This window comes from Gekko japonicus, unplaced genomic scaffold (genome assembly GCF_001447785.1).
Source record: "Gekko japonicus isolate JY-2015 unplaced genomic scaffold, Gekko_japonicus_V1.1 scaffold3077, whole genome shotgun sequence".
Taxonomy (NCBI): domain Eukaryota; kingdom Metazoa; phylum Chordata; class Lepidosauria; order Squamata; family Gekkonidae; genus Gekko; species Gekko japonicus.
The window spans coordinates 143,781-164,406 of NW_015168135.1; the positions used below are offsets into that span (position 1 = coordinate 143,781).

The following is a 20,626-nucleotide window of genomic DNA, read 5'->3' on the forward strand; positions in this document are numbered from 1 at the left end:
CATATCTTTTAGCCTTTTGATACTGTCCATGGGGTTTTCTTGGCAAAAATACTGGAGTGGGTTGCCATTTCCTTCTCCAGGTGGATCACGCTTGGTCTGAGTTCTCTGCTGTGGCCTGTCCGTCTTGGGTGGCCCTTCACGGCATAGCCCACAGCTTCATTGAACTGCGCAAGCCCCCTCGCCACGACAAGGCAGTGATCCATGAGGGGGTATTTTTTACAGATGGCTAAATCCGATGATATGGTGGACGAACTCCCCCGGAGCTGATATTCGTTTCGAAACATCTTTCTCAAACATCAAACTTCATACAAGCGTGCCTTCATATGGTCTCCAACTTCCCAATTGGATATTCCTTGGTTCCTATGCGTGTTGGTATCATTCACATGATGTTCCTAGCCATAATGTCAAGATCGGGCAGATTCCCAACCCAGAGCTGGCAAACCTTATAGGGTTAACAGGTCCCCTCGTCGATCCAGCAGGGACATGGGGGGATTTTGGTTGCATTCACATGATTTTCCTAGCCATAATGTCAAGATCGGGCAGATTCCCAACCCAGAGCTGGCAAACCTTATAGGGTTAACAGGTCCCCTCGTCGATCCAGCAGGGACATGGGGGGGGGGGGCGTTCCGGGATGGGTGGAGACATTGTGTGACATTATGACATCACCCGGAAGTGATGTCATCACATTGGCACCGCTGAGGGTGACGTTCTGGTTTTTGGGAGAAACTATGGTAAATTCGCCTTCTGATCATAGAGTTTTGCCCCAAAACCAGAGCATCCCCACGCAACATCCCCAAGGCAATGATGTCACTTCTGGGTGATATCATTGCATCGGGGGTGTCATGTGGTGACGTCCCTGTTTAATGGGTGGGGTTTCTCCTGCCGGCCAGCTGGTCCACAGTGGGGAGAAGCCCCCGAAACCTGGGGATTCCCCCCTCGGACCTGGGGTCTGGCAACCCTGCAACCCTACCATACTTTGAAAAGCAAAAAAGAGGACATTTCCCAACTGAAGAAAAAGAAGAGTTGGATACTTGGAGTCTAAAAGCAACTTACAATCTCCTTCCCTTCGTCTCTTCCATGGCCCTTGCATCTGTTAACTCTTTTATTATCTGTATGCTAATTTGCTACTATTCACAGAAGAAGAGGAGATTGGATTTATACCCCGCCCTTCCCTCGGGAGTCTCAGCGCAGCTTACAAGCCTTTTCCCTTCCCCTCCCCACAACAGACACCCTGCGAGGTAGGTGGGGCTGAGGGAGCTCTGAGGGAACTGTCCTTGAGCGAACAGCTCTGACAGAACTATGACTTGCCCAAGGTCATCCAGCAGCTGCATGTGGAGGAATGGGGAATCAAACCAGGGTTTAACACAGCAAAGGCAGAGTGATTTCAACAAGCAGTAGTTTATTGTATCTCAAGAGGAATGCTTTACATGGGGCAACTGCCCTAACTATATTCACCTAAGCCACGCCCAGCCCCCGTGCGATTGGTGAGTTCAAATGGCCTCCAGGCTCCAGACTGGTTGGCTGCCCCCAGGGGCCAATCTGCAGGCAGGCTCCAGGATCCTGCCTGCCTTTGTTCTGGGCCTTCAAGCTCCAACTAGCCAGACAAGTCCAGGCATGCCCCCTTATGCTGACTACTGCACCAGCGGCAGTTAAACCTGAGTGGTAGATTACACATGTCCAGACATGACACCCAGTTCTCCCAGATTAGAGTCCAGGCACTTAACCACTACACCAAACTGGCTCCAACGGCTTTAATCCAATCTTAGCTATACGTACTGCTCAGTTACTTATGCATCTTGACTCCAATTAGTCCTTACTGGCAACTAACCCCCACCTATATGTAATGGTTGGCGAAGTCTGTTTCAATGTATCTGAAGAAGTGTGCATGGACATGAAAACTTATACCCAGAATTAAGTTTTGTTGTTCTTAAAGGGGCCACTGAACTCAAACTTTTGATATTTTTAAAAATAAAATCCCTTTTATCCAGCTTCCTAGCGCTCTAGCTGGTATCATGTTTGCTTGTTTTTGAAGATAATGTTTTGTTTAGCTTCTTCAAGAAGGGCTTAGTTCAGGGTTGCTTGCTACCTTTTCTAAGTGGTTGGTTGGTTGGCTTCTTTTAGGCATTTATTCCTGTACCCGTAAACAAACTTGATCTATGATGCAGTTCATGATAAAAAAAATTGAAACAATAATGAAGAAACAATAATAAAGCAACTCCGAATATTTAAAAAAAGACAAGCTGCAAAGAATAAAACACTCCTAAAAGCATAACATTTTCTTTAACTGTTTAGCTACTGTGCCATTTAACCTGCAGATCATCCTTCCCCCAGCTCCGCATTACAGAATTTCCATGCGCGAGGAAAAGCTGTTTTACCAGTTGAATGTCTGTAATACAAAGTGCTGAAAGGCACAAGAGCTCTGTCAGGGCAGAAGAATAACAATCTTAAATTTATACAGGGGTCATTTCCTGCAGGAGCGCACAGGAGCGGAGCTCCGGCAGTAAAGAGCCCAGGGGGCGGGCACATGCAACAAGCCCCGCCCCCTGCTCCCAGCAGCCCTCAGTCGGGCCACGCGGAGCAAGAAACAGCCAGGTAAGTTGCAGAGACACACACCCCCGGCCCGCCTTCAGGTACAAGCTCTCCCTCCTCTGCAAGGGCAGATCTGCATGTCCCCCCCCCGATGGCTAGCCATCCACTCACACATGTGCATAGCCCCCCCCCCCAATAGTTGGCAATCCAAAACAGTCCAGTGGAGCCTGAGCGGTGGGTGTTGCCTTCTGACACACTTCCGGTGATGTCAAGGGGTGTGGCATATGCAAATAAGTTATGCTAATGAGCTCCTGCACCTCTTTTTCTATGAAATGACCCCTGAATTTATAAATAACTAAACTATCTTGTGGCACATTAAAAACACACAGTTTTACCATGGGATAAGTCTGGACCACATACAGCATGGACCATATGTCATGGACTAAAGTCTGCTTCATTAAATATTCCAAGGTTCACAATTATCAAAGTAGTCGTACAAAGAGTTATATGAGTTTTTAGTTTGCTAATACATTGATTCGTGTAGCCGAGTTTATTCTGTGATGTTGATTGTGCAGTGACCATTTTCCAAGACTAGCCCTGTGACTGCATAAGTGACAGCTTGTGGCTGAACACATGTGGTGGGCTTATTTTAGTGGCCAGCTGTGTGGCTTTTGCATCAGGAGTGCCGAAAGAACAGTTACTGCTTGATATTCATTTAATGAAACAGCAATTAAAGGACTTTAAACATCTTTATTATGCTGCATGCTAATTTGAAGCTGTGGTGGCTCAGTGGTTAAGACGCTGAACTGCAGGCTGGAAGATAGGTAGTTCAGCAGTTCGAGACCCGAGTGCTGCATGACGGAGTGAGCTCCTGTCTCTGGCCCCAGTTCCTGCCAACCTAGCAGTTCAAAAGCAAGAAATTGCAAGTAGATAAATAGGTACCACTTCAGTGGGAAGGTAACAGCATTCCATGCGCCTTGGCATCTGGTCATGCCAGCCACATGACCACGGAAATGTCTTCGGACAGCACCGGCTCTTCGGCTTTGAAACGGAGATGAGCACTGCAACCCCAGAGTCGGATTCGACTGGCTTTCGAGCAAGGGAAACCTTTACCTTATGCTAATTTACTGCTCACCTTCTGCCTCTATGTATGGACTGGTAATTCCCGCTTCATTGTATCTGAAGAAGTGTGTGTGCCCACGAAAGCTTGTACCTTGAATAAAACTTTGTTGGTCTTAAAGGTGCCGCTGGACTCAAACTTTGTTATACATAAACAGTGTTACTTTTGAAAAAGACAGAAGACACTTGGATGGGTGCAAAACATTGCTTACTGCTTCCTGTCCACAGTTTACTAGGTTTGTTAAGAACTCTTACTTGGAAGTAAGCCTCAATTAATAAACCTGATTAGGATTCTAAATGGACCTGCTTAGGATGGCACTATCACTATAGTGTAGCCATGGTAATTCTGTCAAGGAATACTCTTGTAATGTTTCCTTAGTGGCAGATCAGCAAGAGAGTCAAGTGTCTGAATGCCGTGTCAAAAATGTCCATGTTCTGACCACACACTTTATAGTATTTTCATGGTCCTTTTCTGATTGGATATTTGTCTCTTTCAAACGGTTCCAGCCATGTAATATTTAAACTGAGCTGGGTTTATGCACAAGTTAAATAAACTTGAGTTTAAGACCAGGTATTATGAGGGACATCCAAATACAAACAAATTGCTAAAAATTATTCGGTTTTTATCAGACCAGAGAAGCATTTACTAGCCAGATCTGTTCATGGATATGAAAGTTCAGTGCCTACATGCCAGGCACTTACAGCAGCTGGTATTTCAGGCACAGCCAGACCCTTCCCTCTGAGTCATTAATAAAGGTTTGCACACAACGTGTCTGATTTAGGAGTGGTATTACAAAAGTAATCCCTAAAGAAGACTCTTTCTCCTGAGTCAGTTATTCAGAAGGGCCATGGCTAGGTTTGCAAGCTCAGGACTGGGACCTACCTAGAGATTTGGGGGGTGGGGCCTGAGGAGGGCGGGGTTTGGGGAGGGACTTCCAACCCAAAGAGAGGACATTTTCATTGTGTGTTTTTTTAAAGAGCCCCAAAGAGGACAGACACAAAAAAGAAGACAGGTCCCCTAAAAAGAGGACATCTGGGTGGGGACCAATGTACCCTCTAGGCGGCGGAGTCTTGCGAGCAAAAATTCTACTTTGCGAGCTACTGGCATTAAAGTTGTGAGCGAGCGATTTGGCTGCTGCATAAATTAGTTTGCTCTGGAGCCGTCCTTCCCGAGCTAAGAGAAATGTGTGAGCCGGAGGCTAAAAACACTGTGAGCTAGCTCACACTAACTCAGCTTAGAGGGAACACTACCTACCATTGAGTCAAACAGCCACTTCCCAGTGGCAAATCTACCTCATAAATTCTCATAAGGGTTCTTGAGGTAGACAGAAGGCATTTACAAGGGTGGTTAACTGCTATCAGGAATTGTTCTGCAAAAATGGGTTCCAAACAGTGATGGATAAATTAATTAACTAAGGCTTTGAAAAAGAATTGTTGAAACGCACAATCATTCCAGAGGGCACGTCACAGTCATTCCAGAGGGCATGTCACAGTCAATTCTTTGTTGCACTCTCTCTCAACTCTCCACTACACTTGATTCTCCGAGAGAGACTCTGCGAAGAGAGCAGTCACTTTGCCAATTATATTGGCTCTGTATGTCTCTGAACATCTTAAAGCTTTTTGAAAGTGTAAAAGGGGTGCAGCTTAACTAGTGTGTTAATGTCTGTATGCCTCTTTAAATTATTAGCGTCCATGAGGATTTATTATGCTTCTTTAAAGGTACATTTTTTCTAGCTTGACTGGCCACAAACTTCTTGTTCCATACGACAAGTTCGGTGGAATTGTTTGTAATAATACATAAATTGGTGGCTTTTTAACCCGGCTCCAAGTTGTCCTCTGACGGGGTGAGTACGCCCAGGGAACGCCTGACAGATGTGGCTGTGTGATCGTGCCCGTTTAATCCATTTGTAAAATGTGCCTCTATCGGGCCAAACTACCAGTCTGAACACAACCTTAGTGTGTTCAGAGAGCCTAGAATAGGCAGCCCCCCCGCCCCCCCTTCCTGAGAACACCTCTAGGGGACAGAAATTCACCCAACAGGCTTTTGGCTAACGGAGCATACAGTCTTTATGAAGGGTGATCCTCCTGGCGCCTGTAAGGGCAGATGATGAAAGAAATCTGCCTTGAAGCCCACCTGGGAAGCAACGCTCCCTCTAAACTGTGGAATCTTGTGAGCAAAAATTCTACTTTGTGAGCTACCGACTACCGGCATTAAAGTTGTGAGCGAGCGATTTAGCCGCTGCATCAATTAGTTCGCTCTGGAGCCCATCCTTCCTGAGCTAAGATAGAAATGTGCGAGCTGGAGGCTGAAAAAACTGTGAGCTAGCTCACACTCACTCAGCTTAGAGGGACCACTGGTGGGAAGGCCCTGCTAGTCAGTCACCAATACAGCCATCTGAGTAGCAAGGGAAGTCCCAGAATCCACAGATCCCCTTACCCAGAACCCAGCCCAAGGTGAATGCAGGAGTGTGGGAAGCTGCAACAGGGGAAACAGAGCAACCTGACAGAGGGATTCCCAACCCTTTGAAATTCCACACCATGACCTTTTACCTACTTTATCCCAGAAAAGAAGAAGAACAGATTGGATTTATACCCCGCCCTTCCCAAAACAGGGACTCTGTGAGGTAAGTGGGGCTGAGAGAGCTTTGAGAGAACTGTCCTTTCAAGAACAGCTGTGCCAGAACGATGGGTTGCCCAAGGTCATCCAGCAGCTGCAAGTGGAGGAGTGGTGAATCAAACCCTGTCCTCCCAGATTAGAGTCCGCACACTTAACCACGACACCTAACTGGCTCTCATTTGCATGAGTAGGCACCAGGAGGATCACCCTTCATAAAAACTGTATGCTCTGTGAACCCAAAACCTGTTAGGTGAATTTCTGTCCCCTAGAAGATGTTCTCGGAAGGCAGGGGAGGGTGGTGGTGCCGCCAATTCTAAGCTCTCCTGTAACGCGTTGCCAACCTCCCAGGGTCACCTGGAGATCTCCTGCTATTACAACTGATCTCCAGATGGTCAAGATCAGTTTCCCTTGGAGAAAATGGCTGCCTTGGTGGGTGGACTCTATGGCATTATATCCTGCCGAGGTCCCTCCCCTCCCCAAACCCCGCCCTAGGTAAAGGTAATGGTTTCCCTTGCTCGAAAGCCAGTCGAATCCGACTCTAGGGTTGCGGTGCTCATCCCCGTTTCAAAGCCGAAGAGCCAGCGCTGTCCGAAGACATTTCCGTGGTCATGTGGCCGGCATGACTAAACACCGAGGCGCACGGAACGCTGTGACCTTCCCACCGAAGTGGTCCCTATTTATCTACTTGCAATTTCTTGCTTTCAAGTGGTACCTATCTATCTACTTGCCATTTCTTGCTTTCGAACTGCTAGGTTGGCAGGAGAAACCCCGCCCTGCCCAGGCTTACATTCGCCCCCAAATCTGCCGCCCAAAGCTGACAGCAGCCCTACCTAGCAAAAATACTGGATTTCAAAAAAAAACAAAACAAAAAACTGCTGGTATTATTACTTCTTTCAATAGTTAAAGATGTCATTATTGCCTTTTAATTTAATCATCCGTACAGGCAGCCATCTCCTTGTTCTACAGTCTTCGGCCAGGAGCACTACCTCCTATATAGAAGGCCCTTCCACTACCTCGTGACCTCATCAAATGCAGGCATAACATTCCCTGAGCTCTGCAGTTTCCAGCTACTGTCACAAGTGTTTTAACTTGCAGTTTCGTGTACCCAACAAGATATTCTCTTGATTCTTTCACTGCAGTATTCCAGACACTTCACACTAGCTTACAGTGTTATTGAGTTCAGTTTCCCTTGCATATTGGAGTGTATGTTTCATATAATTTACAAGCATATATTAGGGGAAAGTGGTGGATGTCTGTTGTATGATGGTATTGTCAATTCTCACTCTATTTCAGATTTTTTGGGGGTAGATCAGTTTGCCACAACAAATCCAGAAGGAAACTGGGGGTTCTGCACATCCAGATTCTGGAACGACAGACCCGGAAACGATTTGGTCTCCAAAGACTACAAAACCCAGCAGCGATGCCTGCCCCGAATTGCCCGGATAGCAACTCCCATCATGCACTACTGCCCACTTCCCCCCTCCCCCGACTCCAAATCCCAAGATGCAAAGCGGAGAGGAAGTTGATGGAGGCTGTGGGCTTGCCTCGGCGTTGCGAGGCGCGCTGGATAAACCGGAGCGCGCCTCCCCCTCGGAAAGGGGGTTCAGCCCGAGGCCAGGAGCCGCGGGGAGGCCTTCCCCGGGACCCCTTCTGAGGAGGTGCGAAGACGCTGAGTCCTCGGGAGACTCCCTGCGAATGGAATTCCGCTCGCATTTCTCTGAGCCTATCAAGGGAGCAGGGTTGCCAGCTCCCGGTTGGGAGATACCTGGAGATTCTGGGGGCGGGGCCTAAGGAGGATAGGGTTTGGGGGAGGGACTTCAGTGGGGCACAGCAGCTGTAGAGTCCACCTTCCAAAGCAGCCACTTTCTCCAGGTGGGCTGATCTCTGCTGCCAGGAGATCTCCAGCCACCGCCTGGAGGTTGTAGCAACCCGAGCTGCAGTGTTAGGAAAGTCAAGTAAGGAATAAATATACACTGGGAGAAACTTTTGTAATGTGTTCAGTTTATAACTATCCATCTATAAAGTGCATTGTGTATTATTATGACATCCAGTGCCGGATTTACGCATAAGCTAAATAAGCTACAGCTTAGGGCCTCGCAATCTGCTGGGGCCTCAAATAAAAACACAATATAAAAAATGATTTCAAATATTAAAAAGGCGTATATATTTTAAAATTTTTCTGAGACCAGCTGATGTAATTTAAAACAGTAGGGGGCCTCTGGGTTTTGTATAGCTTAGGGCCTCAGCAAGTCTAAATCCGGCCCTGATGACATCCTAATTAGGTATATATATTCAGTACGTTCAGTTATAACACTAAGTTACAGTTCATTCAATATAAGAACTACCAGTCAATTGAGAATGACAGGAGCGCTCTGTCCATGAATCTTAGATGCACAATGTGTCTTTTGTAGGACCGGCAATAAGCATCAACACAACTATAAATGAAAGTGTTCCCCCTTTTGAAAGACTTCATGCAAGTAGAAGCGGGGGTGTGATTCTGGAAGCTCCCGCTGGGGTTTGGCTTTTAAAATACTGATGCAAAACTGACTGGTGGTTGTTATATTGAATGAACTGTAAGTTAGTGTTATAACTGAATGTACTGAATATATATACCTGATTAGGATGCTATAATAATACACAATGCACTTTATAGAATGATAGTTATAAACAGAACACGTTAATTTACAAAAGTTTCTCGCAGTGTATATTTATTTGTGACTTGACCGCCTGGAGGTTGGCAACCATAAAGGTGAATATAGATTCATTTTGGTACAAGCATATCTTACATAGGGGCTGCGGTGGCTCAAGTGGTTAAGATGCTGAACTGCAGACCGGAAGGTCGGTAGTTCAGCAGTTTAAGACTCGAGTGCCGCATGACTGTCTCTGGTCCCAGCTCCTGCCAACCTAGCAGTTTGAAAGCAAAAAATTGCAAGTAGATAAATAGGTACCACTTTGGTGTGAGGGTAACAGCGTTCCGTGCGCCTCGGTTTCTAGTCATGCCGGCCACATGACCACGGAAACGTCTTCGGACAGCGCTGGCTCTTCGGCTTTGAAACGGAGATGAGTTGGATTTGACTGGCTTTCGAGCAAGGGAAACCTTTACCTTTACTATATCTTACATAGAAATGTTGCTGTTTGCATTCTGTATGCCTTTCATGGCGCTGTTCGATTCTTTTTGCCTTCTACCCCAGGTGGGTGTGCAAGCGCGCAAATGATCTTGTAGCTGGGGGGGGGGATGCTGTGATGCTGTGCAGATTTATCCGTGACAGGGCGTCCCATTTAACTGGGTAAGATCCCCAGGCAAACAGACATGGAAAAGATTAGGCTTCAAGACTGTAATCCTGATCCCATTAATGAGAAGTGAGTTCATTGGGTCACTTATGAATAAACAGTCTTAGGGAATTAAACTGTTAATGTGTTTTGATTGGTCAGCTGAGAAGAATGGGACTTTGTCACACACCGCGGCTTCTTTTGTGAAGTTCTGTGTTGGAGAAACCAAATCGTGTCAGCTGACCCTGTCGACTGATGGCCTGTTTTTACCAGCAGTCGGATACCCTCAGTGAGTGTTTATGGAGCCAGAAGTGCTGTTTTGTAGGTGTCAGCTTCCTTTTCAGTTTCATGCTGGTGTCAGTTCCTTCTGCACACACAAACCCCATAGTTGTTGACATCTCCAAACAAAAACTGGCCTGCTCTTTACTAAGCAAAAAAAAAAAAATCTGATCTCACTTTGCTTTACTTCTAATTTGAAAATAAATCAAACTGGGCTGGACCTACTGTTCCAGCAAAGTCAAAGGGGAGATAACCGCTCAGTTGTGGGGACCAGTGTTCCCTCTAAGTTTTTTAGCCTCCGGCTCACACATTTTTGTCTTAGCTCAGGAAGGAGGGCTCCAGAGCAAACTAATTCATGCAGCAGCCAAATCGCTCGCTCACAACTTCAATGCCAGCAGCTCACAAAGTAGAATTTTTGCTTACAAGACTCCACGGCTTAGGGGGAGCATTGTGACTCACTCAGAGTTACGGAAACGTTAAATAACCTTGGTAAACGTCGTAGTAGTTCATCACAGTGTTATCGTTTTGTAACGTTAATTTGACTGTTTCGCAAATACAGGTTATTTACTGAGTAGAAAATTGTCAATCCTACAAATGATTAAAAGTGTCCTTTGTTGTTGTTCGAATAGGGGAGGGGATTGTTTGTTTTTGCTGTCAAGTCACAGCTGACTCATAGCGACCCCGCAGAGTGAGATATTCAAAGGTGGTTTGTTATCGCCTGCCTGATATTCTTTGGAGGTCTCTCATCCAAATACTAGCCAGGGCTGACCTGCTTAGATTCCAAGATCTGAAAAGATCAGGCTAGCCTGGGATTGGAAATGCTTTTGTAAAAACTTGACCAGTCTTTTGTCCAGGGAAGAGCAGAGGGCAAGTACAAGAACCCCCAGTATGGTGAAAGGAAAGTCCGATGCTGCAAAGAACAATATAGAGCCAACTTCAGAGGGCGGCGGAAGACAGGAAGGCCTGGCGTGATCTCGTCCATGGGGTCGCGAAGAGTCGGGCTCGACTGCGCGACTGAACAACAGCAACAGAAACATCCCTATGCAGAGTTATTCCGGTCTAGGCCTGTTGAAATCGATCGTTAGACTGGAGGAACTCTGCGGAGGGTTGCAGTACACATCCTTTGTTGACTGTTCCCGCTGATGAACGGCCAAAATAATGTCTCGTTAATTCTAGCGAGACTTACGATGTGAGAGACTCAAATGACTGTTTTGTTTTCATTCAGGACACCTACTGGAACGTGGAGAAATCGCAATCCACATTTCAAGTCTCCAGTAAGTGACTGGGTGCCAAACTTTTCCTCTGCACCTTAAGTCTGGGAAGCCGCTAGTAGGGCAGAGTCATTCAGCAGTCTGATCTGGGACAGGCCAAAGGCCATTTTGGGGTGCCGATCTGGGATGCACTGGTTATCTTTAACTTGAATCACGGAATGCAGAACTTGATTTCAAACTTGTCTGACTCGTCACTATCAAAGTTGGTTGGGGGCGTTATTATTTATTTATTTACTCGATTCATACCCCACCCTCCCCGTTAACACAGACTCGGTGGCTTACATAAAAGTTAAAATACATAAAACAAAACAATTATAAAACCAATTCATAAAGTGCTAGTAAAGTACCAACCTTTGCATAGCAATGGCGGAGCATCATAACGGATCAGTCATAATGAAATATAGCAGTGGTGGCGAACCTATGGCACGGGTGCCAGAGGTGGCACTCAGAGCCCTCTCTGTGGGCACGCGTGCCATCGCCCATGCCAGGCCCAGGCCATCATTAAAGTGTCGAATTCTCTGCCAAATAATTTTAAGAAAATGAAAGCATTTGGGATTGCTTTCCTTACTTTGTTTGGATCATCTTAAGTTAATGTGTGAGTTGTTTTTTCTAAAGTAAAACCTCAGTATTCAGGTTAAATTGCCGGGTTGGCACTTTGCGATAAATAAGTGGGTTTTGGGTCGCAGTTTGGGCACTCGGTCTTTAAAAGGTTCACCATCACTGAAATATAGTCAGCACTGCTGTTAGAGGTACTGTCTCAATCCCTGTGTGGTTGTGGGGCACAGGCTGCCCATGGTGATTTCAGGGGACAGGGCCTTGGCTAGTATTCAGTTATTAGGTTATTAGGCAGGTCCTTGGTTGAAAGCCTAGTGGAAGAGCTCTGTCTTGCAGGCCCTGCAGAACTGTAGAAGGTCCCGCAGGGCCCTAATACCTCGACCGACCTCCAGTTCTAAATCCGTTTCAGTAATTTTTTTCAAGAATCATGCTTGATATTGACATCCATAAAGCATATTCAAATGCAGCAATCTTCAGTGGTTCCTTCATAAATACAGTAGCATAATACCATCAACATAAAAGTAAGTGCACTCACAATACTGTAAACAAAATTCAATATGAAATATTTCCAAAAGTGGTCACAGAAATAACTCTTACCCAATGCAGAATCTACCATTTCCTGGAACCTCCCTTCTGCATTGGGTAAGAAGGGAGGGGTCCGTCGAGTCAGCTGGCAGAACACTACTACATCCTTTCAGATTAAGGACTTTCTTGAATTCACATGAGTTGTGTGGGAAAACTCCACCTGTGAATTTCTACTTGTTTAAACTTCACCAGTGAATTTCTATCTGTTTTTGGAAAATTTGTTCTACCTGTTTTTGGAAAATTTGTTCTACTTTATATGTCTAATTAAATTTATTGATCATTGATGTTAAATTTCAGAACATGCATTTTTTTCCTGTTTTGGTATATTGTTGTGCCATTGCCTTTCATCTTGTATCTCAAGAAATATCTACAGGCAGCAGTCTTAGCTAGAGCATCTTTATTTCTTAGGGGACTGTTAGATCATACTTTCCCCCTCACATGTGATTGGGAAAAGAATTCAGGGTTTAGGGTGAGTTGATACTGCATTATATCATCTCCTTAAATTAAAATTAGACTGCATTTCAATAAAACTAGTATTCTCATGTAAACCAGCCCTCCAAAGTTGCGTGCCATAAGCTAAAATTCAGGTAGGTAGCCACGTCGTTACCAAAAACTAGTTCTCTTAGGAAGATGCCAAACTTGTGCTCAGGGCGTTAGTCCTCAGATGTTTTCGGGAAGAGGGAGCCCCATCTTTAAAACCAGACTCTTTGATCATTGGGAGTCTGCTGAGATTATCTCTTGAGTCTGAGCTTTAAAGATCTGCAATTTAAATTTTCAAGCATCCCTGTGTGACTTGAAGAATTGGGTACAAAATAAATTTTTTTGCCATAAGCTAAGATTCAGGTGGGTAGCCACGTCGTTACCATAAACTAGTTCTTTTAGGATGATGCCAAACTTGTGCTCAGGGCATTAGTCCTCAGATGTTTTCGGGAAGAGGGAGTCCCATCTTTAAAACCAGACTCTTTGATCATTGGGAGTCCACTGAGATTATCTCTTGTGTCTGAGCTTTAAAGATCTGCAATTTACATTTTCAAGCATCCCTGTGTGACTTGAAGAATTGGGTACAAAATAAATTTTTCAAAACCAAAAGCTGTACACCCCCCGTTTGTGAGCCTTGTCACTGCCAAGAAGACGGCAGAGACTGCAGCTTGTTTCAGAGATTTTTTCCCCCCTTGGCTGAATATTTAGAACTGGTTGATTTGATTTTTGACACAGTTAACATAAGAACATAAGAGACGCCGATGTTGGATCAGGCCAAAGGCCCATCCAGTCCAACACTCTGTGTCACACAGTGGCCAGAAATACCAGTGCCATCAGGAGGTCCACCAGTGGGGCCAGGACATCAGAAGCCCTCCCACTGTTGACCCACCCAAGCACCAAGAAGACAGAGCATCACTTGCCCCAGAGTCCCTATCTATACCTTGTGGCTAATAGCCACTGATGGACCTCTGCTCCATATGCTTGTCTAATTCCCTTTTGAAGCCATCCATGCTTGCAGCCACCACCTCCTGTGGTAGCCGCCACCACTTCCTGTGGCTCTTGTTATGTGATCTTGCTATGAGAGCCAGTTTCGTGTGGTGGGTAAGTGTGCGGACTCTAATCTGGAAGAACCGGGTTTGATTCCCCACTCCTCCACTTGCACCTGCTGGATGACCTTGGGCAAGCCATAGTTCTGTCAGAGCTGTTCTTGAAAAAAAGAGCAGTTTCTGTCAGAGCTCTCTCAGCCCCACCTGCCTCCCAGGGTGTCTGTTGTGGGGAGGGGAAGGGAAAGGAGTTTGTGAGCCGCTCTGAGACTCCTTTGGGTAGTGAAGGGCGGGGTATAAATCCAATCTCCTCCTCTTCTTCTTCTTCATCTTTCTCTGCCCTTCCGCATAAGTGCTTCAGAAATGTCTTGCCTGGCTTCTTGGCATCACAGTCATTGCTTGCGGTGCTGGAATGTTAAATACTGACTCTGCCCAGCAGGTCCCGTCATCAAAGGCCTGTCCCTCTGAAGCGGGCGACAGGGAAGCCCTCCAGCGGGAAATTGAAGAGCTGAAATGCAAAGACCTTGCCCTGGACCAGGAAATAGAACAGTTGTTGGCTGAGTGCGTATTCGTTCCCTTTTGATGGGCAGCTGAAGATATATGTAAGCCTGCTCCGGTCACAGGAGAGGTGCAGCTCGCCAGTGTGGGTGGCGGCTGTATTTAGCCTTGTGGTTAAAAGTGTCAAGGAGGCCCAGCTTTAAATTCCCACTCTGCCCTGAAACAGTCTGGGTGACCTTGAGCCGGTGGCTCTCTCTTTCTCAGCCTAGCTGACCTCACCAGTTGCTGAGAGGACAGCATGTGGGAGGAGACCATGCACACCTCCTTGTGGAATGGGCTTTTAAAAAATCGAACACGTACAGAAGCAGAATTCCTTAGCGGGGCTTACTAATGATAGAATTGCAAAAGAAAGAGCCCATGATGAAAAGCTGAGGAGGGTTGACCCCCTTCTACAACCGAATTAACAGCCAGTTCCTCTCAGTTATTTTGCCCCGTGTCACGGTGACTTCTCTGTGTTTGCTGTCTGCAGAGGCTTCAGCCTGGAGGAATTAGACAGACACATTACTTTGCTGCATGAATACAACGAGATAAAAGACGCTGGACAGATGCTCCTGGGCAGACTAGGTAAGAGCAGATTGCGGGGTCTTGCTTGCTTGGCTGGTAATGCAGTTTTCTCTTTAAAATGACCCCCTTTAGAGGGAAAGCTTAACTCCGAAGAGAGAGGCTTTACTGTCAAGTTTGAATGACTACAGCCACACTGGGCAAGAAAGAGTGACCTCCCATGATTCCTTTCTGTGGCCTCTACAGAGTTCTAAATGTATTTCTTATATTTTCCCCTTTTCAGCTGAACCGTTGGCAAACATAATGGAAACACATGTGCATAAGGATTAGGAGCAATAGAAAAGCTGGTGCCTGCAGCTGCTTGCTTATTGGCAGGTGTGGTGAGGCAGGAGTTCCCTATGAAACAGCTGCTTTGGCTGCCTGTTTGCTTCTGGGCTCAATTCAAGGTGCTAGTCCTTCCTGTTGAAGCCCTACATTACTTAGGACTCACATTACTGATGCACTAATGCAAGCTTAGATCCTTGCAGCAGTCGTTCACATCAATTGCACATATACATGCCCATATACATGAAGCTGCCTTATACTGAACTAGAAATAAGGCGACGTGAAGCTGCCTTATACTTGTCTACTCAGTCTGCTTGTCTACTCCAGAGTCTCAGGTGGGGGTCTTTCACATCACCTGCTGCTACCTCGTTCTTTCAACTGGAGACGCTGAGGACTGAACCTGGGACCTTCTGCATGCAGAGCAGATGTTCTACTACTGAGTCGTCGTACCTCCTCCCAGCTGTGCCCTCAGTTTCCTAAATACACTCTTCTTCAGTGCAGTCTTGTCCAGTGTTCCCTCTAAACTGAGTTAGTGTGAGCCAGCTCACAGTTTTTTAGCCTCCAGCTCACACATTTTTGTCTTAGTTCAGCAAGGATGGCTCCAGAGCAGACTAATTTATGCAGTAGACAAATTGCTTGCTCACAACTTTAATGCCAGGAGCTCACGAAGTAGAATTTTCACACTCAGGACTCCACAGCTTAGAGGGAACATTGGTCTTGTCCCTTTCTGGAGTGGTATCACTGTTGTGGCATGGGCTACCACAAGAAGAGTGTTTTCACGGGCACCCTTTTGTAGGGCTTGCAAAGCATCTATTTTGTGTTGTGTGTTTTTTTTGATAGGGCAGTTGTAGAGTAATTGCATTTGGTTTTTCATGGTGAATAAAGGAAAAATGTCTTAGCGTTTCCAGTTTTATTGTTATTTCTAATTTTCCTGTTTTTGGTCATGTATTCTGCCTTCAACGCAAGATAAGGCAGTGTAGAAATATTTAATATAATGTTGATATGACAAAAAAATTGAAAAAAGAAAAGAAAAAAATTGATTATGGAACGTTTTATTTTAACATGATGAATAATGATTCTGATTAAAATGTCATGCCCATTCATTGAAACTTAGTCCCACACTCCCTTCTATACACTTCCCCCCTCTTCAATTCTTTTTATGAGAATGGGTATTTTTATTTAATACTGTGGAGAGAAAATATGAATAATTGTTACTTCTGGATTTTTAAAAATTGTTTTGTGGAGGCTTTTTTGTCTGTTCCACATAAACTAGTAAACAGTTCAGGAGATTGTTGCTCCGTTTGTTACAATTACAAATATTATTTAAAAAGTAAATTCTGTTTGTAATAATTGTTTGGATACACTATATTTTTAATATGCCAGTTGTGATAATTTCATGCCAAGTAAAATTGTCCATAGTCATAAAGTAACAGAATGACTTTCAATCTGAAAAAGAAAGAAGAAGAGCTAATGTAGCATTTTTTTTCAATTTTTCTGAAAATTTCCATATTTTTTTTCCTGGAAAAAAATCGGGGGAAACCTGGGTTTTCCCCCCAAGCTTCAAAATTTCTGGAAATTTTACATCTCTAGATGTAACCCTCTCTTGTTGTCATCTTTATCTGTGTTCTACCTTGCGGGGAGGGTGGGATAGAAATGCGATAATAATAATTTATCTCCCTCTCTTCTCACAGCCGTAATCAGAGGAGTCACCACAAAGGAGCTATACCCTGAATTCGGCCTGGACCTTAACGACTAGAAAGGAAGGGGAACATCCTTATTGGCAATCGTGCACACGCACAGCACACAACTGTTGTAAGTTCAGGTTTTCCAGGAAACCCTCCTTGAGCGGTGGTTTGCTGGAAGCTTTTAAAGTTAACGGTGAACTTGTTGAGCCTGTTACCTGCCAAGTGTCGTCGAGGAAACGACATGCTCAGTGAGTGTCAGCCGTCATTCAGGAGGCACGAGAGCCGTTTCACAGACCGACTGACTCAGCGCTGTAGTTCAGTTCTTCATGGAAGTTGAACAAGTTGGCTATAATATCCTGACAGTGCTATTTTAAGGAAAGCCTCATCGTTCTGAGCCCACTGACTTCAGCAGCCTTAGAAGGGTATAATTTTGCTTAGGATCGCGCTGTGAGGGGCCCAGTGCCTCATCTGTCACAGAACGTTTTCTGTCTGTTCCTTTCCCATTCATGGAATGAGCTTTGGGGAAGCTCCCCGTCCATGCCTTTTAGCAGTCCTAATTGTTCAAACCTTGCCCCTCGCGGCCTTCTTTTTAGTACAGTGAAATGAACTGGGGTGTCGGAGCAACGGGGAAGAATGTTAGTCTGTGGGACAGCAAGGGGGTGGGGCCAAGAAACTTGCCTTGATAATGTTCGCTGTGGAAGGGTTAGAAAAGGAGACTGTTTAGGACTACAGTTTGTCACACAATATATGTAAGCAGCATGCTAGTGGGCAGGTCATTAAAGAGAAACGCGTTGTAACTGCATGGTTTCAAAATAAATGGAAAATCGTTGTTTGCAGTGATTTGTTCAGTACTTGGTGTCAAGTGCTATCTTTTTGGTTACATCCTTATTCCTTCCTTCTGAATAGCTCAGGGCACAGGCATGTAAAAGGTTAAGCTTCTACTTTTCCTAAGAGCCCTGCTGGATCAGGACCAGTGTTTCCTCTAAGCAGAGTTAGTATGAGCTGGCTCACCGTTTTTTAGCCTCCTGCTCACACATTTTTGTCTCGGCTCAGGAAGGAGGGCTCCAGAGCAAACTACTTTATGCAGTAGCCAAATGGCTCGCTCACCACTTTAATGCCAGTAGCTCACCAAGTAGAATTTTGGCTCACAAGACCGCTTAGAGGGAGCATTGATCAGGACATATAGTGCAGCATCCTGTTTCCAACTACGGTCAGCCAGATAACTCTGGGTAGCCCACATTCAGAACATAAAGGCTGCTGCTGCTGGTCCTCCCCAAGCAACCAATACTGAGACGCAGTACTGCAACTGAATGTGGAACTGTGTAGCACATTTCCAAGTACTCTGAGCGGCATTCATGGTTCTCTCCTTCATTTTACCTTCCAGACAACATTGTGGTTGATGGGAGATTTGAATCTGGATCCCACCCATCCAGTCCAACACTCTAGCCAGTGCCACTATATCAGTTTATCACAACGCCCTAGCACAGGGATGGCCAAATTTGCTGAACATAAGAGCCACATAGAATAAATGCCAGATGTCTGAGAGCCGCAAGACATGAACAAATATCGCACACGTTTTTATCGAAAAATATGCAAATTTGCTTGTTATTAACATGAAATGAGACTGCCAAAAATAAACACAGATAATGATATTTATTTATCCAATGATATTTGTAGGTGGGGGGGGACTTTGAGAATACATTTACAGGGCTATTTTTGGGCAGGAACGCACAGGAACGGAGTTCCGGCTGGCTCCTGAGTTGGCCACGCCCAGCAGGAACGCATCAGCATAATAGGCCACACCCAACAGCAGAAACTCATTAGGATTGGCTACATTCGGGGTGTGTGGCCTAACATGCAAAGGAGTTCCTGCTACAAAAAGGCCCTGGGTTTTGACAACAAACAAGGTAAACAGAATAACAAGCAAAAGGTGGGTGTGGCTGGATGAGCACACTTCTGCTAACATGTGGGTGTGGCCTAATATGCTAATGAGCTGTGCTGTCAGGGGTGTGGCCCAATATGCTAATAGGTTCCTGGTGTTGGGTGTGGCCTATTATGCTAATGAGTTCCTGCTGGGCTTTTTCTACATAAAGAGCCCTGCATTTAAAGCTAAAGTTGCTTTCTTTCTCTGCTCCCTCGCACCTCAAGCCTACCCAGGGAGGGGGACACCGGCTGGGGAAGGGAAGACTGGGGGGGCATGCCTCCCCTTCGCTTCTCCAGCCGCCCTGCTGGGAGCCGCAAAATATGTGCGAAAGAGCCGCATGGGGCTCCCGAGCCACAGTTTGGCCACCCCCAGCCCTAGCGTGTCCCCCTGGCTTCCGAAGTTACATGCTGGCCAGCACAGCAGTACTACTCCGGAGGTAGTTTCCACCAATAGAAAAGTGATCATTGCTGAGCAGGGGCATGAAAACTGTCTCTGTTTTCTAGTTTTGGAAGTACCGTATTCTCCTTGTTCCCAGAATGAGAAGCTTAACCTCCTTTTTTTTTTTTTTGGTGCTGATACAGAAGGGAGCCTGCAAGCCATGAAGTAATCCACCCTCCCCATCAAAGGGCTTCTCTGCATTCTCATTTTCCTCGCTGTATGTCCAGCATATCTCCTTTCAGATTTAAACTTCAGGTTTTTATGCTGGACATCACGTAATGTAATATAGAATCGGCCACTAGAGGGAGCAAAATATGGTGAAGGGGGGGGGGGAACTAATCAAAGCAACAGGAGCACAAAAGTGAGTAAAACGAGAAAGCAGAAAACCCTAAAACCAGGCTGAGTTTGGCTTTCATTTGGAGAGACATTCTTTACCAGAGGCCTAGTGATAAGGTGGATGAGATAGGATAGGCTTCCTGTGGTGGAGGAGCTTACATTTAGGCTGCTTTAGTACACAGATGGATTTTAAAAATAACGAACAATTGTAGTATTAAAAACTAAACAATGGATTGTTGCAACTAATGCTGTCCCTAAACGACTGGGCAGCTGGAAAATTCCATCTTGTCATTCTGCTTTCAAGGGGTTTAACTTCCAGTGCATAAAAACCACACTTTTAAAAAAAACTGTTTCGGTAGCACTCGTTACGACTACATAATTATAAATAGCTCGGGTAAGAGCTATTGGCTATTCAGGCCACAGGACTAAAAACCCTTTGCCTTTTCCACACAGTCACAATTCAGCAAGTAGCAGCTTGCTTTTTTGCGGTGGCCGCCTTTTCTCCCAAGCAAAACTGCTACCTGACATCTTTCCATTCCAAGGAGCGAGGGACGGGAGGCATTTTCATAGGACGGCAGTTCTGTGCGCCTTTCCTGCGTTTCTGTTAAAACTCCTGTTGTGAAGGAACTTCTTGATCGACCCGCCCTTTTAAATGTCTTAAGCCCCTCCCTGATAGTATTCTCAGAATCACTCTTGTGAGGGTAGCTTAAGCTGTTTCAAGCGCATTCATAGCTGAGTGAGAAATCTGAACCTGGGTCCCTCATCTAAACCCTTCTTCCACGCAGTTTCTCACCCATGCCAGCAACTCTCGGTCAAATGCCACATCTGCGTACAACAACTGCATTTGAAAACCACTACACACAAATCACAAGTGCAAAAAAAATTTTTTAGATTAACTGGTTAGATTTTGTTATTGACATTTATCTTTGTAGTGGAAATAACGAATCCAGCATTTTGCAATAGGAATGCATGTTTCTCAACCATGCCAGTAACTCTTGGTCAAATGCCACACCTGCGTACAACAACTGCATCTGAAAACCAGCACGTCCACATTACACACAAATCACAAGCGGCAAAAAAATTTTTTTAGATTAACTTGTTAGATTTTGTTA

At 45.4% G+C, this 20,626-nt stretch overlaps 1 protein-coding gene across 1 annotated transcript; it reads left to right on the forward strand.

Moving 5' to 3' along the window:
- Window positions 1-7,768: 7,768 nt before the first annotated feature.
- Window positions 7,769-17,791, forward strand: SWI5 (SWI5 homologous recombination repair protein). The gene is made up of 5 exons (XM_015414927.1): window positions 7,769-7,923; window positions 11,040-11,088; window positions 14,188-14,309; window positions 14,776-14,870; window positions 16,823-17,791. Exons 1-5 carry the CDS (start codon window positions 7,769-7,771, stop codon window positions 16,885-16,887), a joined length of 486 nt encoding a protein of 161 aa, XP_015270413.1. The 3' UTR covers window positions 16,888-17,791.
- The last annotated feature ends 2,835 nt before the right edge of the window (window positions 17,792-20,626 follow it).

What these genes read in the sequence shown, in the direction of transcription:
- SWI5 (XM_015414927.1), top strand. Translation starts at nt 7,769, where the DNA reads ATGCAAAGCGGAGAGGAAGTTGATGGAGGCTGTGGGCTTGCCTCGGCG. An exon ending in CCGGGACCCCTTCTGAGGAG is followed by an intron (nt 7,924 to 11,039) that starts GTGCGAAGACGC and finishes GTTTTCATTCAG; the next exon opens with GACACCTACTGGAACGTGGA. An exon ending in ATCCACATTTCAAGTCTCCA is followed by an intron (nt 11,089 to 14,187) that starts GTAAGTGACTGG and finishes TCTGCCCAGCAG; the next exon opens with GTCCCGTCATCAAAGGCCTG.